The sequence below is a fragment of the Homalodisca vitripennis genome, unplaced genomic scaffold (assembly GCF_021130785.1).
Source record: "Homalodisca vitripennis isolate AUS2020 unplaced genomic scaffold, UT_GWSS_2.1 ScUCBcl_9175;HRSCAF=17588, whole genome shotgun sequence".
In the NCBI taxonomy this organism is placed as follows: Eukaryota; Metazoa; Arthropoda; class Insecta; order Hemiptera; family Cicadellidae; genus Homalodisca; species Homalodisca vitripennis.
In genome coordinates, this window is record NW_025785296.1 from 20,818 (window position 1) to 37,902 (window position 17,085).

Here is a 17,085-nt window from a genome sequence, read left to right on the forward strand (position 1 = left end):
AGAATGCCACAGCACCCAATGTGCTAACAACTTGTTTAAACGCCTTTTAGCGTCACACGTATTTTATAAAGTTACAGAGTTTTTGGCATTTGACTGGGAAAATGCTCAATCAGGAGATTGACTTTGGCACTGTAGGTGGAAACTCGGCAAACGATGAAGGATGCACAAATATTGAATCATACATGAGAATTTTTGCCACTAAGCAGAATGTCATTTTTGTTACTATCTTATTCTATTATTATTATACTGTTCTTATTACTATTACTTTATTATTTCTGTTATTATCATATCTGATAACAACCAGCTGATAGCATTGGTGTACAATTTAATTATTGGCCAGGATAAACACTTTAAATAACTATTGGTAGAACACCTCTTGGTTGTTTTTATCGATGATTTTGTCTTAAAAAAGGCGTTAATGCCTTATCCATAACTTGAAAAACATTAAGAAACCAGGGAATTCGTTAGAAAATCAGGGATATCGTTACAATATTTTTTTATTCGTTACTATAATATTCGGTACTTTGGGACTCAATGATTTTAAAGTTTAATTGTAACTTGAATAATTGTAATTTAACTGTATGAAACGTAATATTATTCTGCATAAATATAGTTACAATATTTTTGGAGTAGTTATACTCATAGCCTGTAGTATAAATCATCAAAGCTGCTGTTTCAGATTCAAGTATATTGTCACGCATGCCCAAACAGTCAATGTCAAGTCCAAGTCAGACGTTTGATTGTTATCCTCACTCCTCAGCACAAGCCATTTCCACTCCTGTGTTCAGTCGTCTTGGTGAGATCAAACGGGGAGTATGGTCTGTGCGTGAAAGTGTTCAGCTGATCGTGTTTGACGTTTGACATGTTGATGTTGGGAAGAATAAGCAATCTGTGTAACAAGTGAAGTTTTATTCATTGCAGTTCATATCGAAGAATTAGATTTCCTTTAAAATGTTTTCAGGATTAACAAATCAAGTGAGTAATTGGATGGGAAGTGGAGGCAAAAAGCCAGATGGTGAAATACCAAAGACAGAAGAAGATCAATCATCACCAGTTGTTGATAATTCTGTTGGTGGATTAGAATCTGATAAGAAAGATACGAGGTAAAAGGCACTGTGCAATAATTATTTAGAGCAATTAGCCCACAAAATATTGTCAATTGAGATATGAACCAAACAATATAAATAATATTTACTTGTCATAATAAGCTTGTGGTAAACTATTCCAACCCTGGCTTAATAGACTTTTAATTTTGTCATTGCTAGTAGACTATTAAAAATAATTATGAGAAAGAGTATATTACCTATGTGTCACTGTTAACCCTAGATTTGTGGCATGTCAAATTTAAAAAGTGACAACTCCATTTCATCACAATTTTAAAAGAATTTTGTATCACTAAACCTACAAGATCTGCAGGTTATCAACCTACCTTATACACATTACCTAAGCTAATCCAAACCAATTATTGTTGACAACTTTATATAACAGTATACTTTCATTTTCGCAATGCACAGTGAGGCGATCACAAATTATTTTTATCAACAAATTACAATATAGGATAGGGCCAATGCATAGGCTATGAAGTGATCCAATGATGGTTACTTGACTGTTTTAAACTATTTTTATATGTTTTACCATACTCATAAGCGACTTAAAAATCAATTTTATCTTTCAGCATTTATGCGTGGCGGCTATTTTTGTTCATGAGAATATAGAGATTTTTGGCTTTGCAGACATTAGCGACAGTTATTACCAACCCAGTTATTTTCAAAAAGATCTCTTCTACAATATTTGTAATCATCTTCATAGCTCTAAATACAAAGTTGTATGCCCAAAATACCCTCCAATGTTTGGTGTTAAAAATTGGGAAATCTAACTTTTGACAACTAACTAAAACTAACATTTTTTGGAGCTTAAAAAACAAAGAAGGGGTAGTTGTTACTACAACTACAAACTTTTTGTTCAGTTAGTTGGTATAGCTTACAAACCTTAAATAGAGTTTAGCCTTAAAACATGTTTCATAAAATGTTTATGAATTTTTTTAAAATTTGTAAAGTTTGAAGCCTAATATCTCTGGTGGGATATGGTATAAAAATCTGATTTTTGCTCAGCATGTACATATATATATATATATATATATACTCTATTTATATATATATATATATATATATATATATATATATATGATATTAAAATAGAGTAGGAATTCCAACTTTGATATTTGACTCACAGCAAAGTTATGAATTTCGCCAATGTTAATATAATGTGAATTACTCGAACGAAGGTGGTATTGGGCTATGTTTTATAAATTACAAGTGTGTTCACAGTGCATGGATTTATATATGGTTAAATGTGATTCAAAATTATAAAAATAACTGACTTTAGTTCTAGTTCTTTTGGGCATAGCCTAGTGTGAGTCTGAAATGAAATTAATGAGCAATGGTTTATCAAGGTATAAACTATAGTATTACAAAGCCTATTATTGTAATTTATAACAATAGTAATAATGCCGAACAAAAAGCTGTGTGGTTTTATCAATGAGTCAGATCAGTAGACAGGTCTGCAAAAGAGCTTAGTTGACAAGTCTACACAGGAGCTCAGTGGACAAATCTGTACAAGATTATGAACTCCCCTTTTCAATACCTGGCTCTGGCATCTTTTTCTCCATTAGTCCAGATATTTCTTGATGGGAATTGTGTATGCTAGGCTACTTTGAAGTTTTAATGTTATTAAAGTGCAAATATATAATTGATCAATTTACAGCTTTATTGTGTATATATTCCATTTAAACTTGTACGTACATTTTATTAAATTTTTTATTAAAATGGATGGACAATGCTCTATTGGAAAATTAGTAAGTAAAGATTTTTACAAATCATTTTACGGTTCAATTTAAAAAAACAGTGAAACATTTAAATAAGTCTCTGTGTTCCAACTGTTTTTCAAAATTAACTTCTGTTTCAAATCCAGAATTATCAAGTACATATGAAGGCTCAGCCTATACCTATATTCCTAATGAAGAAGCTATACCAAAATTAGGTAATGCTTGTTCCAATTTTAGATGTATCTCTTGCTTCTAAAATAAGAAAACTGAATTGGGGATAAAGGCAAGCAGCTATTGAGGTAAAAGAAAAGAAATATCAGAGAAGTTAGGGAAAAAAATTTGGAAACATGCATGGCATCAACACATACTGACACTGCAAGTTCATCAAAAAATAAAGAGCCAGAAGTATCAAACACGGAGTTTGTGATTTAATTGAAAACTGAAAAGTTCACTTGCATCAAAAGAAGAAAAAGGAAAAACACTGTCTAATACTTAAATCTTGGCCAAGAAAAAAAATTGTGAGTTCGACGTTTCTGACCTTTTAATTAAAATTTCCAGAAGTTTAGTAGAAGAACAAGGTATGCTTCCAGTCGTAGGAAAAAATATAGGGGTATGTGTAAACAAAGAAACTTTTGAAAAAGTTAAACAGTTTTATGAGAGTGATAAAAATAGTAGAATGTTCCCAGGTAAGAAAGATTGTACTAAAGTAGTTATAAATGGCACTAAAGTAATTAAACAGAAACATCTAGTCCTATCAAATCTAAATGAGCTGTATGTGGCTTTCAAATCTTCTTATCTAGATTGTAATATCGGCAGGTCCAAATTGTAACTGTGCCCAAAATGGTGTGTCATTGAACACATGGTTCGTCTGGAACACACTCTGTATGCGTTTGCCTTTACCATCAAAATATTAAACTTATAGTAGCTGGTGAGAAACTCAATGTTAATTACAAGGACCTACTTGCTTTATTAGTCTGGAATACAAATGATTATGACTTTATGATGTCTATATGTGCAAGTTGCCCTGATAAAGTTGCTCTTAAAATACTCTAGGAATTTGAAGGAAAAAATACCAGACAATGTGACATTCAAGCAGTGAGTCACAATAGACAGGGTTGATATGGTTACAATAGTAAAATCCCAGGAAAAGTAATTTAAATCATTAGTAGAAAAGTTCCACCTTTAAAGCCACCACTATCTCTCCAAATTCAAAGTCCGTTTATGAAAGAAAAAAAAGGAAAAAACTCTGAAAATGAATGCATAGTCTTAGTTATTTTGCAGAAAACTTTACTTTTAGGGTTGACGATGAAATTCAAGGATACCACTGGGGTCAGCAACCAAGCAACTGTGCATCCATTTGTGTTGTATTATAAAAATGAAAAGTCAGGTATGCAATTGTTCCATTTGCATACTTAGTGACTACTTGGAACCCAACACTTCAGTTGTCCATGCAATTCTAAATAATGTGACAAAGCTTATAAAAGAAACATTGCCTAAGGTTGAGAGGCTCTTCTATTTTTCAGACTGAAGTGGCAGTAAATATAAATATAAGAAAAATTTTTTAAACCTATACTACCACAAAATAGATTTTAGATTTGAAGCTAAGTGGAATTTTTTGCCTCCTGCCATGGCAAAAATGCATGCGATGGAGTAGGAGGTACTACTACAAAACGAGAGGTTAGTAAAGGAAGTTTACAACGATCTACTTCAAACCAAATCCTTATTGTTGAGGATATGTACATATTTTGCAAAGAGAATATTAAAAGTATAACCTATTCCTTGTCAAGAAAGAAGAAATAATAATACACATTGAAACATATCAAACCAGATTTGATAACTGTCTACCAATAAAAGATACAAGGACATTCCATAAATTTCATAGCATTTCAGAAAACATAATTAGATGCTATGTTACATAAGAAACAGCGAATTATGAAGGTCATGGTGTCAGTAAATTTCTTCATTTACAATATGAATAAATTGCATTGTTTTGTGTGTTTATGATGAACAATGGTGGCTTGCAGATGTTAAAAAAGTAAGTTTGGAAAACAATATATTTGTGAAGTTTTATAAACCGGCTGGACCACGAACATCATTTACAAAATCAACCAGTGATACAGTTTGGATCCTACTAAGAATAAAACTTTTTATTTAGAGCTATAAAGAAATTAACAAATATTGTAGAAGAGATCTTTCTGAAAAGAATTGTGTTGGTTTGAAAGTTCTAGCACAATCCAATCCAGAGATATTCAATTTAACACTAATGTCTGTAAAGCCAAAAATCGCTGAATTTTCGTGAACAAAATGGCCGCCATATATAAGTGGTGAAAGATAAAATTCTTTAAAATTCATTTTTGAACCTCTTATGAGTATGATACAAAAATATGAAAGAACTGAACTCTTTTAAAATGGTTAAGCAACTAATTTAATTTTTACCGGATCACTTCATTTGGATTGATTGACCCTATATATGTATTATGGATTTCATACTTAGAAAGTTATAGTTATGTGAGTTTATAGTATTTTCTAGGTATCTGACATTGCGAATAGATCCTCTAGAATTTTTATCTATTACTAAACAGCACTGTCTCAAGGGATGTTTTTCATTCTTCATCATTAGTGCAAGCCAGCTTCGAAGGTGCAGTCTGCTTGCATTGATAGCTAGAGGCATAAATGCCATCAGACCATTTGTATTTCTATTTTTAGGGCTTTCCGCACCTTGATTGTTTACTGTTGATATCCTATTCACTTTCTCAGTTTTTTCCATTTGAAAATCCAACAAGTAATGTGAAGGTAATGTTAATATTTCTAAATTAAAGTATTATTTTCTCATAGTCAGACTTTTTTATGGACATCCAAAATATATAAAAGATGTCTTATATAGTAAGAAATATTAAGATATTATAGTTAGGTTTGTATGTACAAACAGGAAATCAAACTGTCACGGGGGACTAGGCCTGGTGAATATACTGGATGGGGTAGCATTTCGTAGCCCAATTGATGGATTTTTGACATCGTGACTAGACAAGTGTACACGTGCATTGTTTTGATGGAATAGCGCTTTCTTCTTCGCCAAATGCGGCCATGTTTGCTTCAAATCAATGTCGAATCTGTCCTAAAGCTCGGAATAATATTCACCGTTGATCGTTGTACTCTTTTCAAGGTAATCGATGTGAATGACACCCCATGCATCTCAAAAAACTGGCGATAACTTGTTGGCTGACAAGACTCGCCTTGGCCTTCTTTGGTCCATGTTCACTCCGAGTAACCCGTTGTTTCGATTGTTCCTTGGTCTCTGGCATGTTGTGATGGATCCATGTTTTGTTCACAGTTGCAAAACAACGCCAAACGTCATCTGGTTTACAGCTGAACATAGCTAAACACTCTTTTGAAGTGGTCAAAAGGTTGCGCTTATTGTCGAGAGTGAGCAGTCGCGGCACCTATCTCGCAGAGAGTTTTTTCATGTCCAGACGTGTACGAAGTGTGTCCAAAAAGTATCCGACCTTGACATCTGGCATGAACTGATGTTACTCGGCGGCAACGGCAATCTGGTTCCCTTCAAAGTACTCCCCTCCACAAGCCACTACCTTATTCCAACGCTCCTCCCACTTCCGGAAACACTCCTTAAATTCATTTTGGAGTGGCTAACAGGTCCTTCGTCACATTTTGTTTTATTTGTTCAACATCGTCGAATCTTTTTCCTTTCAAAGGAATTTTTAATTTCGGAAATAGCCAGAAGTCACAAGGAGCTATATCAGGACTGTAGGGAGGCTGTTGTAGTTGGTTGATGTCCTGTTTGACCAAAAAACGCTGAATAAGATTTGAGGATGAGCTGGCGCGTTGTCGTGGTGCAGAATCCAGTCACGTCTTGTCCACAGTTCAGGTCGTTTCCTTCGCCCTGCATCTCGTAGCCGCCTTAGGACCTCAAGATAATACTCCTTATTCACTGTCTGGCCTTTTGAAGCATATTCGTGATGAATAACGCCGTCCTGGTAAAAAAAAAACTGTCAGCATTGTCTTGACATTGCTTTGACTTTGTCTTGCTTTTTTCGGCCGTTGCTCTTCCCGAGTTTTCTACTGTGAAGATTGAGCCTTTGTTTCAGGGTCGTAGCCATAAACCCATGACTCATCACCAGTAATCACTTTTTTAAATAGCCCTGGGTCACTTTTTATCTAATCCAGATTGTCCTGTGCGATTTCAAGTCGACAATTCTTTTGGTCTTCTGTCAGCAGCCGAGGAACAAATTTTGCCGAAACATGGTTCATTTTTAAATCTTTGTGTAAAATGTTACAAACTGACGATTTTGGTATTCCTAAATCTTCTTCCAGCTCTTGGACAGTCAATCGACGGTTTTCATTAATTGCTGCACGAACACGTTCAACATTTTCAGCGTTTCTGGCCGTTGAAGGCCTGCCAGATCGGTCATCACTCTCCACTGATATGCGGCCATTTTTAAACTGCCTAAACCATTCTTTTATTTGTGTATCGCCCATAGACACGTCACCATAAACTTTCCGTACCATAGTAATAGTCTCTGATGCTGAATGGCCAAGTTTTTGGCAAAATTTAATACAAATGCGCTGCTCAACATATTCAGTCATATTTAAATGCAACGCACACACACAGCAGTACTGTACAGAACAGAGCGCTGTAATTCACTGAGTGACCGGATCGTATTCAATACCTAATATGGGAAGGAGTAGGTCGCCCCTCCCCTCCAATAACCGGTTCGAGCTGGTCGGTTATGCCGCGGCCGCTTACTGGTCGGATACTTTTTGGACAGACCTCGTAAAATGAAATTTACCTGTTTAGTTGAGATACCTACAGCATGAACCAACTTACGCACTTTCATTCTCCCATCATCCAATATCATTCCATGGATTTTATCGACGATATCCGGCATGATCACTTCTTTTAGGTGACCTGAACATTCAGCATCACTAGTGCTGGTACGGCCATAACATCTCTGTGAACCACTTCTTAACCATCGAAATTGAAGGTGCTGAATGCCTGTAATACTTATCAAGTCTTTCCTTAGTCTCAGTGATGGATTTTTTATGTAAAAAGTAATGCTTAATCAGCACACAAAATTAACTCTTTCCATTTTCGTGAATATTTACAAGGGCTATTAAACATCAACTGCACTATGCATCTTACTTAAGATTAGAAAGTTGTCCAGTGATAGTTTTCAGTTGATCCAACCGCCCTCGTAATACAACAAAGTGTACGTGAATATCTAAATTTCTTGTCATGTTATTTGGTTAAGATTTTGTATTACTTTTAGTAAGTAGGGAGTTTGAAACATTTTTTGTGTTTTAAAAAGTATACCTATATTTTACACAGTAAATATTAGACACTAGAGTTTAGTGAAAAGAATATTCTCGTTTCCATAGTCTTACTATTACTGTCACAGTCTAGTATCTTAGTTGCTACTTTAAGACTGTTCTTGTAAGTCTAAAGTAAAGAGGACTTGCAGTAAAGAAGGTTCTTAATATATTGTTAAATACACATTGTAGATATTTTTTTAGAATCATGTATGCAATAAAATAAAGAAAAGAAATTATTAGTCAAAAATAGGAAGACAAATCTTTCAGAAAGTAGTTTTACTTTAGGTCCTTTTTATTTAATAAATTTTATTACCTTTTAACATACACCACACATACTTAAAATACTATTATTAGGCCTACGAAAGTAGCAAGTATTCTTTCCTCCCACATCTTTGTTGCTATTTTCCAGTAGCAAAACTGAATGTTTTGATGAAGTATTTGACACTTTATTATAAATAGAAGCACGCATAAATTGTATAAATCAAGATTATTATTCAATCCGTAAGTCATAATTAGGTAGTAATAGAACAAAATTCTTCAATAGTGTAGATGAATTTTTCTACAATCATGTAGGCCAGTTATTTCTTGAATGTCCCTTAATTCCCATTCTTGATGTCAGGAGGGGGTAAGTTGAGAAATCTGGCACCAGCGTAGGAGAGCTTCTTGGTATACAGGGTAATCAGTCCTGTGCACTGGTAGATCGAAGTCATTGGCACGCCTTATGTAATGTTCATGGTTATCCCCTCTCCTTGGCATATTGCAATTAAGTGAGACATTATAAAAGAAAGAAATCAAAATTAAAAAAAAAAAAATATATATATATATATACCTAGTGGAAACAGCATTTATGATTTAATTTATTTTCTACCTAATTTCTTTATAATTAAAGAAACATGGGAAGAATGAAGAATGTTATCTCTACAATGTATAGGGATAGTACGGTTAAGACTCTTAAAATTTTCAATGTTCCTCTGCAGCTGTCATGGAGTTGAAGATCGGTCAAGATTCTCATTGCCGGCTTTTGTAGGATTAAGACACAATGTAAATAATTTATGGATAAATATTGTTGCTAATTTCAATTATTTTAGGTATCAAGTGATTGAGTTTCGATCTTTGTTTGCTGAACAAAGTATTGTATGAAGCTCAAGCACTAAAAATACCTTCCCACTAAATTTGTACTATCTTTCTAATATGTCCCACCTTCGACAGTGTCTTTCATTGAGTTATTACTCACAAGATTAATTCACATAGGGATTAAAGATAGCATTTGTTTGAGTCATATCTCATTGGCAGAAAAAAATAAGTAGTAATAGATTATGTGAATAGTTTTAATCAGTTAATTACCTATTCTTCAAGAACAAATATTGTTAAGTATGGAGTCGCACAAGGATCAACATGGGAATTACTATTCTACTTTTTACATATATGACACGTTTTGAGATGTCAGATAAAATATTGACATGTTTATGGGTAAATATTTGTTGAATGAAGTGGACACAACAATTTTTAGGTTTTAGTGCTAGATGGATAAATCAGTTGGGACTAGATTATATAAATTCTGTTTTAAAAATATACCTTCAGTTCTTTACACATTAAGATAGAATGTGTAAATTCAGTAGTCGGAAACCTTGAAAGTAATATATTATGATTTAATTGTGTTGCATATCACTTTTGGATTATGGCTTTATGGGTGCACATGGGACAATAATATGAATAGTAGGTTGGTATTGGAATTGTGCCTGCTCTTTAACTGCTCGTACACCAACAAGTCAAATTTAATAAAATTACCAAAATTAAATTTTTATCACAAAAGAACCACAAAAATAAACAATTTTTCAATCCATACCTAACTTAAAGAATCACTTAGAGAAGTAACTTTTATGAGTGCTTTCAAGAAAAAACTAAATACATTCCTAATTAATATACCATTATACAATAAGATGATTTGTTGGAGAATAAATTATTTGTATGGAATTCATTTTGGAATTGAATGGAGTTCATTAAAATTATATAAAAAAACACACACACTGAGTAACAATTGAAACTGCCAGTTATAGAGTAATCTCCATTAGTTTTACATTTTTCAAAATCTTAGAGCAAGTAATAGCCATCATAAATCATGAACATGTAATTTCCTTAAAATCTATATAGCACTTTTCCTATGCTTAGCCAAGTACATTACAATTAAAGGGCATGTGTCGATATTTATTTTAGATTTCTGAAATAAAATATCCACTGTCTTCACTACAACTTTCATTACTTTTAAAATTTCATTTTTAACCCATAAGGCTTGTTGGTAAATAATAAGGTGGAATTTATTGATTTCTCTCCTCCAACATTGTGAATTGCATTCCTAACATATTCTACTAAGCTTGTTTTAGAGCAACGAATACTTTTACTTTCCTCTAGAGTTATTCCTCTAAATTCTTGTTAAAGTTTAAATTAAACTGTTAAATTTAATAACATGTCTGCCCATGGAATAAATATCTTCCAATTGTTCACACATCAATGGCCCTTTCAAAGCAAGTTTAACTAACTCGCTATCAAAAACATGATAACCACTCTAACTATAATGTATATTTTGAAACTTACTTGTATAACAACTTCATTCTAATGTTTACTCATACGTATCCTCGTGCATAAGTACTAGCCACCCTTCCTTCTCTACACTACACATTAGAACATGTAATGGAGTCAACACCGAATGTAGTGTTCACAGTCTTCACACACACACAGTTCACAGTTTTTTCAAGTGACATACATTGTTCAGTGATGCTTTTATTTCTATAATCAGAGCGATCTATAATCGGTTTGAGCTGCGAGTGTAGTGGAAGGTGGTGGGTAATGTTGCAGACCGTCACCTTTCCCCCTGCAGACTTCACACTTCCTGGTTCAGACTGTACAATAGGGTGGTCCACAATTATATATGAAAAATAAAAAAATTTGAAATAAGTATCTCCACATTGCTGCCTTTGTTCCACTATGCACACTGAATCTCTTAAAAAATTGGGCCCAATCGGAGAACATTTAGAGGTCCCTATGATTTGTAAATTCTAGTTTTTAATTTAAATTTGTATAAATTATCCGTTTTAAGGTTACTTTTAAATTCAGCTAACAATTCAACAGATTTGCTTAATAGTTGCACCTATTTTATCTACTTTATGTTCATCAACTTTCACTTGTGAAGATCCATTATTCTTACACTGGGATGGTAAATTACGCACAGACATTGCGGGGAGCACTGAAAAAGTTGACAGAGTGGCGATTTTTGTTACTGTATACGTGGTAGAAAAACTGATAGGAGTCCCTAAGATTGATCATGGATAGGAACAAGCTAAAGTTTGTCTAAACGCTCTGGATGATTGGAAACTGAAAAAAAATGTGTGTGCTGTAGTATTTGACACAACAGCTACCAATACAGGGCTGAAGAGTGGTGCATGTGCCATTCTTGAAGACAATTTAAATTCTAGCCTTATGTGGATTCCATGTAGACACCATGTACTTGAAATTGAGCTTTGAAGTCAATGACTAAACAAAAAATCTCAAAAAAGATATGATAGACTATTAAGGTGCTATTTTAGAGAACCCAAATCAATCAAAGCAGCCTCGAGATGACTACTTAGAGCTTCTACAGTTGTGTAATGTTTTTCTTAGTGATACAAGCTTAGAATCGAAAGTAAAGTTCCGAGCCCCAGGTGATTTGCACAATACACGTTGGATGGCTAAGGCTATTTATTGTCTCAAAATATATTTATTTTAAGGATCAGTTTATCATTAAATCTAAAAAAAAAGAACGGAATCACCGATGTAAGCTTGTCTGTAGCACTAATTTATGAACAACATTTGAAAGAGGCGCCTAAAGCTGAGAAGGCAGTTATAAATGACATCCTTCTTTTAAAGCAAGTTGAAGCATATCCTAACTGCATTGTTAAGAATGCCGCTTTAGTAGCATTTAAACGCCACCTATGGCCTATTTCGGAACACTTAATTTGGATTAATATTTTTTGATTTCAGCGTCAGTATCATCACCAAAATTACGATGGTTAAAAACCTACAGTGCCCGCAAAAGCCTAAGGCCCTTAAGAGACTAGAGTGTAAATCATTTAACCATGATAGTCCTCTCGAAACATACGTTACACAGCGTACAACGGAACTGTTCGACATCCTATTTAAAAATGGTAAAGAAAAAAAGCATCTTCTTTGCTTTGCACCCTTTGTTCTTTATTGATTTTAAAGAGAAAACACAGAACATTAAAGTAGTGAACGACTGTGCAGAAAGAGTGATTGCTCTGATTCAAACATTTAATACTTCTATAACATAAAATGAAGAACAGTTTCAATACCTTCTTCAGGTAGTACAACTACACAGAAAACAGTTTCCAACGGTGCAAAAGGCAACGCTGATGGCTGATAATGTTAATAAGCTGTATTAAACTCAAACTTATTAGAAACTATATGTATGGAAATATATTTATTATTTTAATTAATAAAGTTGTTTTTGTATAAGAAGTATCAATGTTTTACTAAAAATTCACTTTTGTTCTTTAAAGTGTAAAATCATAGGGACCCCTAAATATTGATCTATTCACCTAAACATTTTTTCTGTATTATATATCACTATTAATACCAAATTGAACAAGGGCATGAATTTGGAGACTACGTTTTCTAAAATTTTAGTTTTTGGACCACCCTACTGTACAAGGAACATTGGGTGTGTATATCGTTACACTATGTAAATTTCTTGTCTAACTTAGCAGTTCTGATAGATTTTGGTGTATAAGAAATCCACTGCTTTTCTTCTTTATTATGGCTAAAGCCCAATTTCTCACCATATCGCCATGAACCAACGAATAAGTGGGAAACTGAAACCAAAGAATTGCTTGCTTTCAAAGATTGAAAGATTGAGTATTTTGGCTTGGCCAATATTTAAGTAAAGTGGTTTTTAATAATTTATATATATATAGTAGTACACTTGTAAAACATACACAGAATAAAATTATATATATATATATATATATATATATATATATATATATATATATATAAAACTCTATTGGAGAAATGATTTAAAAATTAAGTTCTCAATAGTTGTTAGCCTAGCTGGCACAAAATCCTCACTTATAGTGCTAAAATACATTGTAGCTTTGCTATTGATGGGAATAAATATTACTAACTGGTTGTGGGCCTGAAACTCTCTTGGGGACCAGATTCAGCCCTTTGGCCATAGTTTTTGAGACTACTAGTTTAGATCAGAACCTAATAATTAAAAAAACTGTAGTCACTGATAAGGAACTAGACTAGTTCAAGAGCAAACTAAATAACAGGAAATAACTGGTACAAAATCACAAAGAAAACAATACTAGTCAAATATGAACAATTACCAGCAAACAAAAGAATGTTTCAGTACTTTGACTCATCTTCAACCAATGCCTTCCCCAAATACCTTCAGAACCATTATGAAATGGTGATATACAAGTCAGATTATGAATATCTTAATTCTGCTCTGTTCTCCATTTCTAAAGCATTCCATTTAAGTTTTAACAAAAATATTGGAATATAACTTGTTTTTTTAAGCAAGTTATAAAATTTTATTGGCGTTTATGAATTGCTGTCTTCTTTTAAGTATGAAAAGTCGTTTATAAATGGCTTTGGACTTTTGTTTTAACATGTTTTTAATTTATAAGGATTGCTATTCTAAAGTTTAAGCAACCCTCAAATCTCCTTAGGGATAAAAGAAAGTGTAAATACACTTGAAAACAATATTCAATAACATTTTATTTTCATATCTAAACATTTAAGGCCAAACATTTTACTCTGTTTTGGACATTTTGTAATACGGAAGGTTTGAACAATCATAAGCTTAGTAGTTTATGTATGATTAAACAATACATAGTCATAGCAACACATTTTATTATTATTAAGGGCAAAAGATTGATTATAAAGACTGATTGATTGTAATTGTTACAGCCCAACAAAAGGAGGAAGCCGTTTGGATATGCTTGGAAACTTAGGCAGTGTAAAAACACAAATGACAAGTTGGCTCGGGAGTGCAAGTATTCCTAGCTTCCGCAAAGGGGATGGAACAGCTGATGGCTCTGAGACGTTAGATAATCCACCCTTGGGTGTCGAATCACCAGCTTCTGAGAAATCTGTTAAAGGTTCCCCAATGGAGAAAGATGAAGACGACAATTCAAGGTAAGATTACACTATTATATTATTATTTTTTAGGAACATAAAAATTTGATGGCCTTTGATTTGATTCACTGGTGATAAAAAATGACTAGATATTTCTAATCTAAATAAGTTTTTTTCTATAGAAATACAGAGGGTGTTTTTTGTTCAGGTTTCGTTATACAGTGGACCAGATTTCATTTCAAACTTTCTTGTTCAGGATTTTTTTTAAGTAGTGTTTACTGTACAAAAAACTTTACAGAATGTCACAAATGGAGAAGCTGACTCTCACATTTACATAAAGTAATGAATTCTTATGTGCAGTAGTATGTCCTAAAATACTATTTTTAGTAAATTGTTTGTTGATCATGTTTTTATTTACCTCTTCACTCGGCTGTTAAAAAGAGTATGCTAATTAGCTGCTGGCTGAGCATTTGAGTTTCTGCTTTTAACATTAGGATAAAGTTTGAAACTGAATTATAAATAAGAACTTGTTTTAAATCCATTAATTTTTCACTACAGAAATTTATTTTTTTTGTCTCAAAATACAGATGAATTGTCAAAAATATGATTATCCATTAGTACTAATTTACATAATACAAAGTCACATTAGTTAAAACATTTATAATTCATGAATGGCTGTACAAATCATCTCTAATTTGTTGGATTCATATGTGCCATAAATAGCAGAATAACTATGAATATGTTGTAAAAGTATGTTTAATTAATTTTATCACAATTTTCTATTTGTTTATATTTATAATCTTAAAAGTATAGAGTAAGCCTGATAGTAACAGTACTTCTTATTTCAATCATTTCATTGAGCACAGAGTTAGAAAATATCTAGATAGGAAAACTAAAAGTTTTTGTAAAAATATACATTTAACTGTACATTTTTATATGACGTGCTCGATCAGTACTATAATGCATATATAAAACACAAAGTTATTATCTAACATTTACTATAAATTTTAAGATCGTTACCTAACCCATCTTAGTTGTCTTTTGACAGAAGCTTGTCAGATCTGTACGTGTGTGTGTGTGTGTGTGTGTATATATATATATACACACACACAAAATCAACTACAGTACAAAAATACTAAGAGTAGAATAAATTACAATGGCCAAAAATATACTCTTTTTGACATATTTTCTTGATTGGAAAAGAAGGCAAGCTCAACATTGTCGTTGGAAATATAATTCTCTCGAACCAGAAGTCATACATGTGCAAAGCCTACGAAATTGTGTGCAATATCACGGGTAACTGTTGTGGTTTATAGTTTATTACGAAAAAATCTACACTGAGTATAAATTATAAACGATTAGTATTAACAGATAATTCCATTTCCAACAATTTATTAGTATTGAGACACTAAAATCTAAGTTTATGAAGTGAAACAAGTATGGATTTGAGATGATTTATTATTTATTACATAGTTTTAAACTTTAGCACCATGTTAAAAGTGGGGCCTCAGGTGCACAGCTGGCTGTTGACTAATGTTCCCTCTTAAGTTATAGTATTTTAATTTAGTATGTCAATTTGGTATAATTGGAACGATGTCGATGTGGAACTGATGTTAAGTGTCTAAACTATTTCACTATATACAAAGTGGCTGCTACCATAACTCTTATAATCTTTCAGAGCCTTTTTGTTGTTGTATGAGATGGTATATTTGTGAATAAACGTCATAGCCACTATTATTATAAGATTATTCATGTATCAAATACATTTTGGTGTAGAGTATGTGGGCTCTAAAATGGCGATTTTCAAAGACTTCATAGCATTATTCTATGAATATTTAATTGTTATTCATGAATAATTTATTTGTTTCCAGTGTTATTAATTATAACTTTTAAATCTGGTGTTAATGTCGGCATTTACGTTACATAAGTTTAAGTGTTTTATGCATAAAAAAAGTTTGGTAGAACTGTTTCATAATTATTTGATAGAATGTAACACTGTTATTGTCACCAGAATATTTTATTTAAAATTATTAGCTAAAGTGAGCTACATATGAAATAACCTAGCTTCTTAAGATACTGTCCACCTTTTGATGTGTTTTAGTACTCTCAGTACGTTTTCATAATACTCTATCATAACAAACTAATATATGATGTAAATTATTTATTATTAAGTCTTGCCTGGTATCAAAAAACAATAAGTTGGTCAAAATTTAAAATGTATCCATAATTAAAGAATTGAAATAAATCCCTTAAAATGAAAAAAGCTTCTTCAGAATTAAATTCTCTTGCACTAACTATACTGAAATATTAACTTTTGATTCATTCAATAATTTGATCAAATGGCATTGATTTGTTTACATAAACTTAAAATTATCATAAAAAATAGTTATATATAATAGAAAAATTTTCATAATAGAAGACACGTAAAATGAACAATTCAACAAAAATATGCAGGTGCCATCTAAAATTTTAATGAAAAAGTAAATAAAATTCTCTTGGCTCTGTTTTTTTGGCTGATGTCTGAAAAATGTTTAAATATTGAATAATTGCTTGACGGATTTAAAAAATTGAAAATTCTAGTGAAGCCATTTATTTTGAAAAGTGCGATGGAAGTTTCCAGAGCTGGGATGTACTGTAACATCCACAGAAGCATAGCACAAACAGAATTGGCTGGACAAGAAATCAGCTGAGAGGAGAGTCATGCAATGCATGCAAATTGCTTTATCCTGACCAGTTGTTCTGAACGATCTAACAATAAATTGTTTTAAACTATCCAGCAAACTATAAGCAACGGGAAG

The 17,085-nt window shown here is 32.5% G+C and overlaps 1 protein-coding gene across 1 annotated transcript; it reads left to right on the plus strand.

Moving 5' to 3' along the window:
* Positions 1-739: 739 nt before the first annotated feature.
* LOC124374579 lies at positions 740-14,347 on the plus strand (the record flags this gene model as incomplete). The annotated part of the gene is given in 2 exon segments (XM_046832774.1): positions 740-1,103; positions 14,120-14,347. Coding segments are annotated over 2 exon segments (380 nt in total), but the record flags the coding sequence as incomplete, so codon positions are not given.
* Between the last annotated feature and the right edge of the window lie 2,738 nt (positions 14,348-17,085).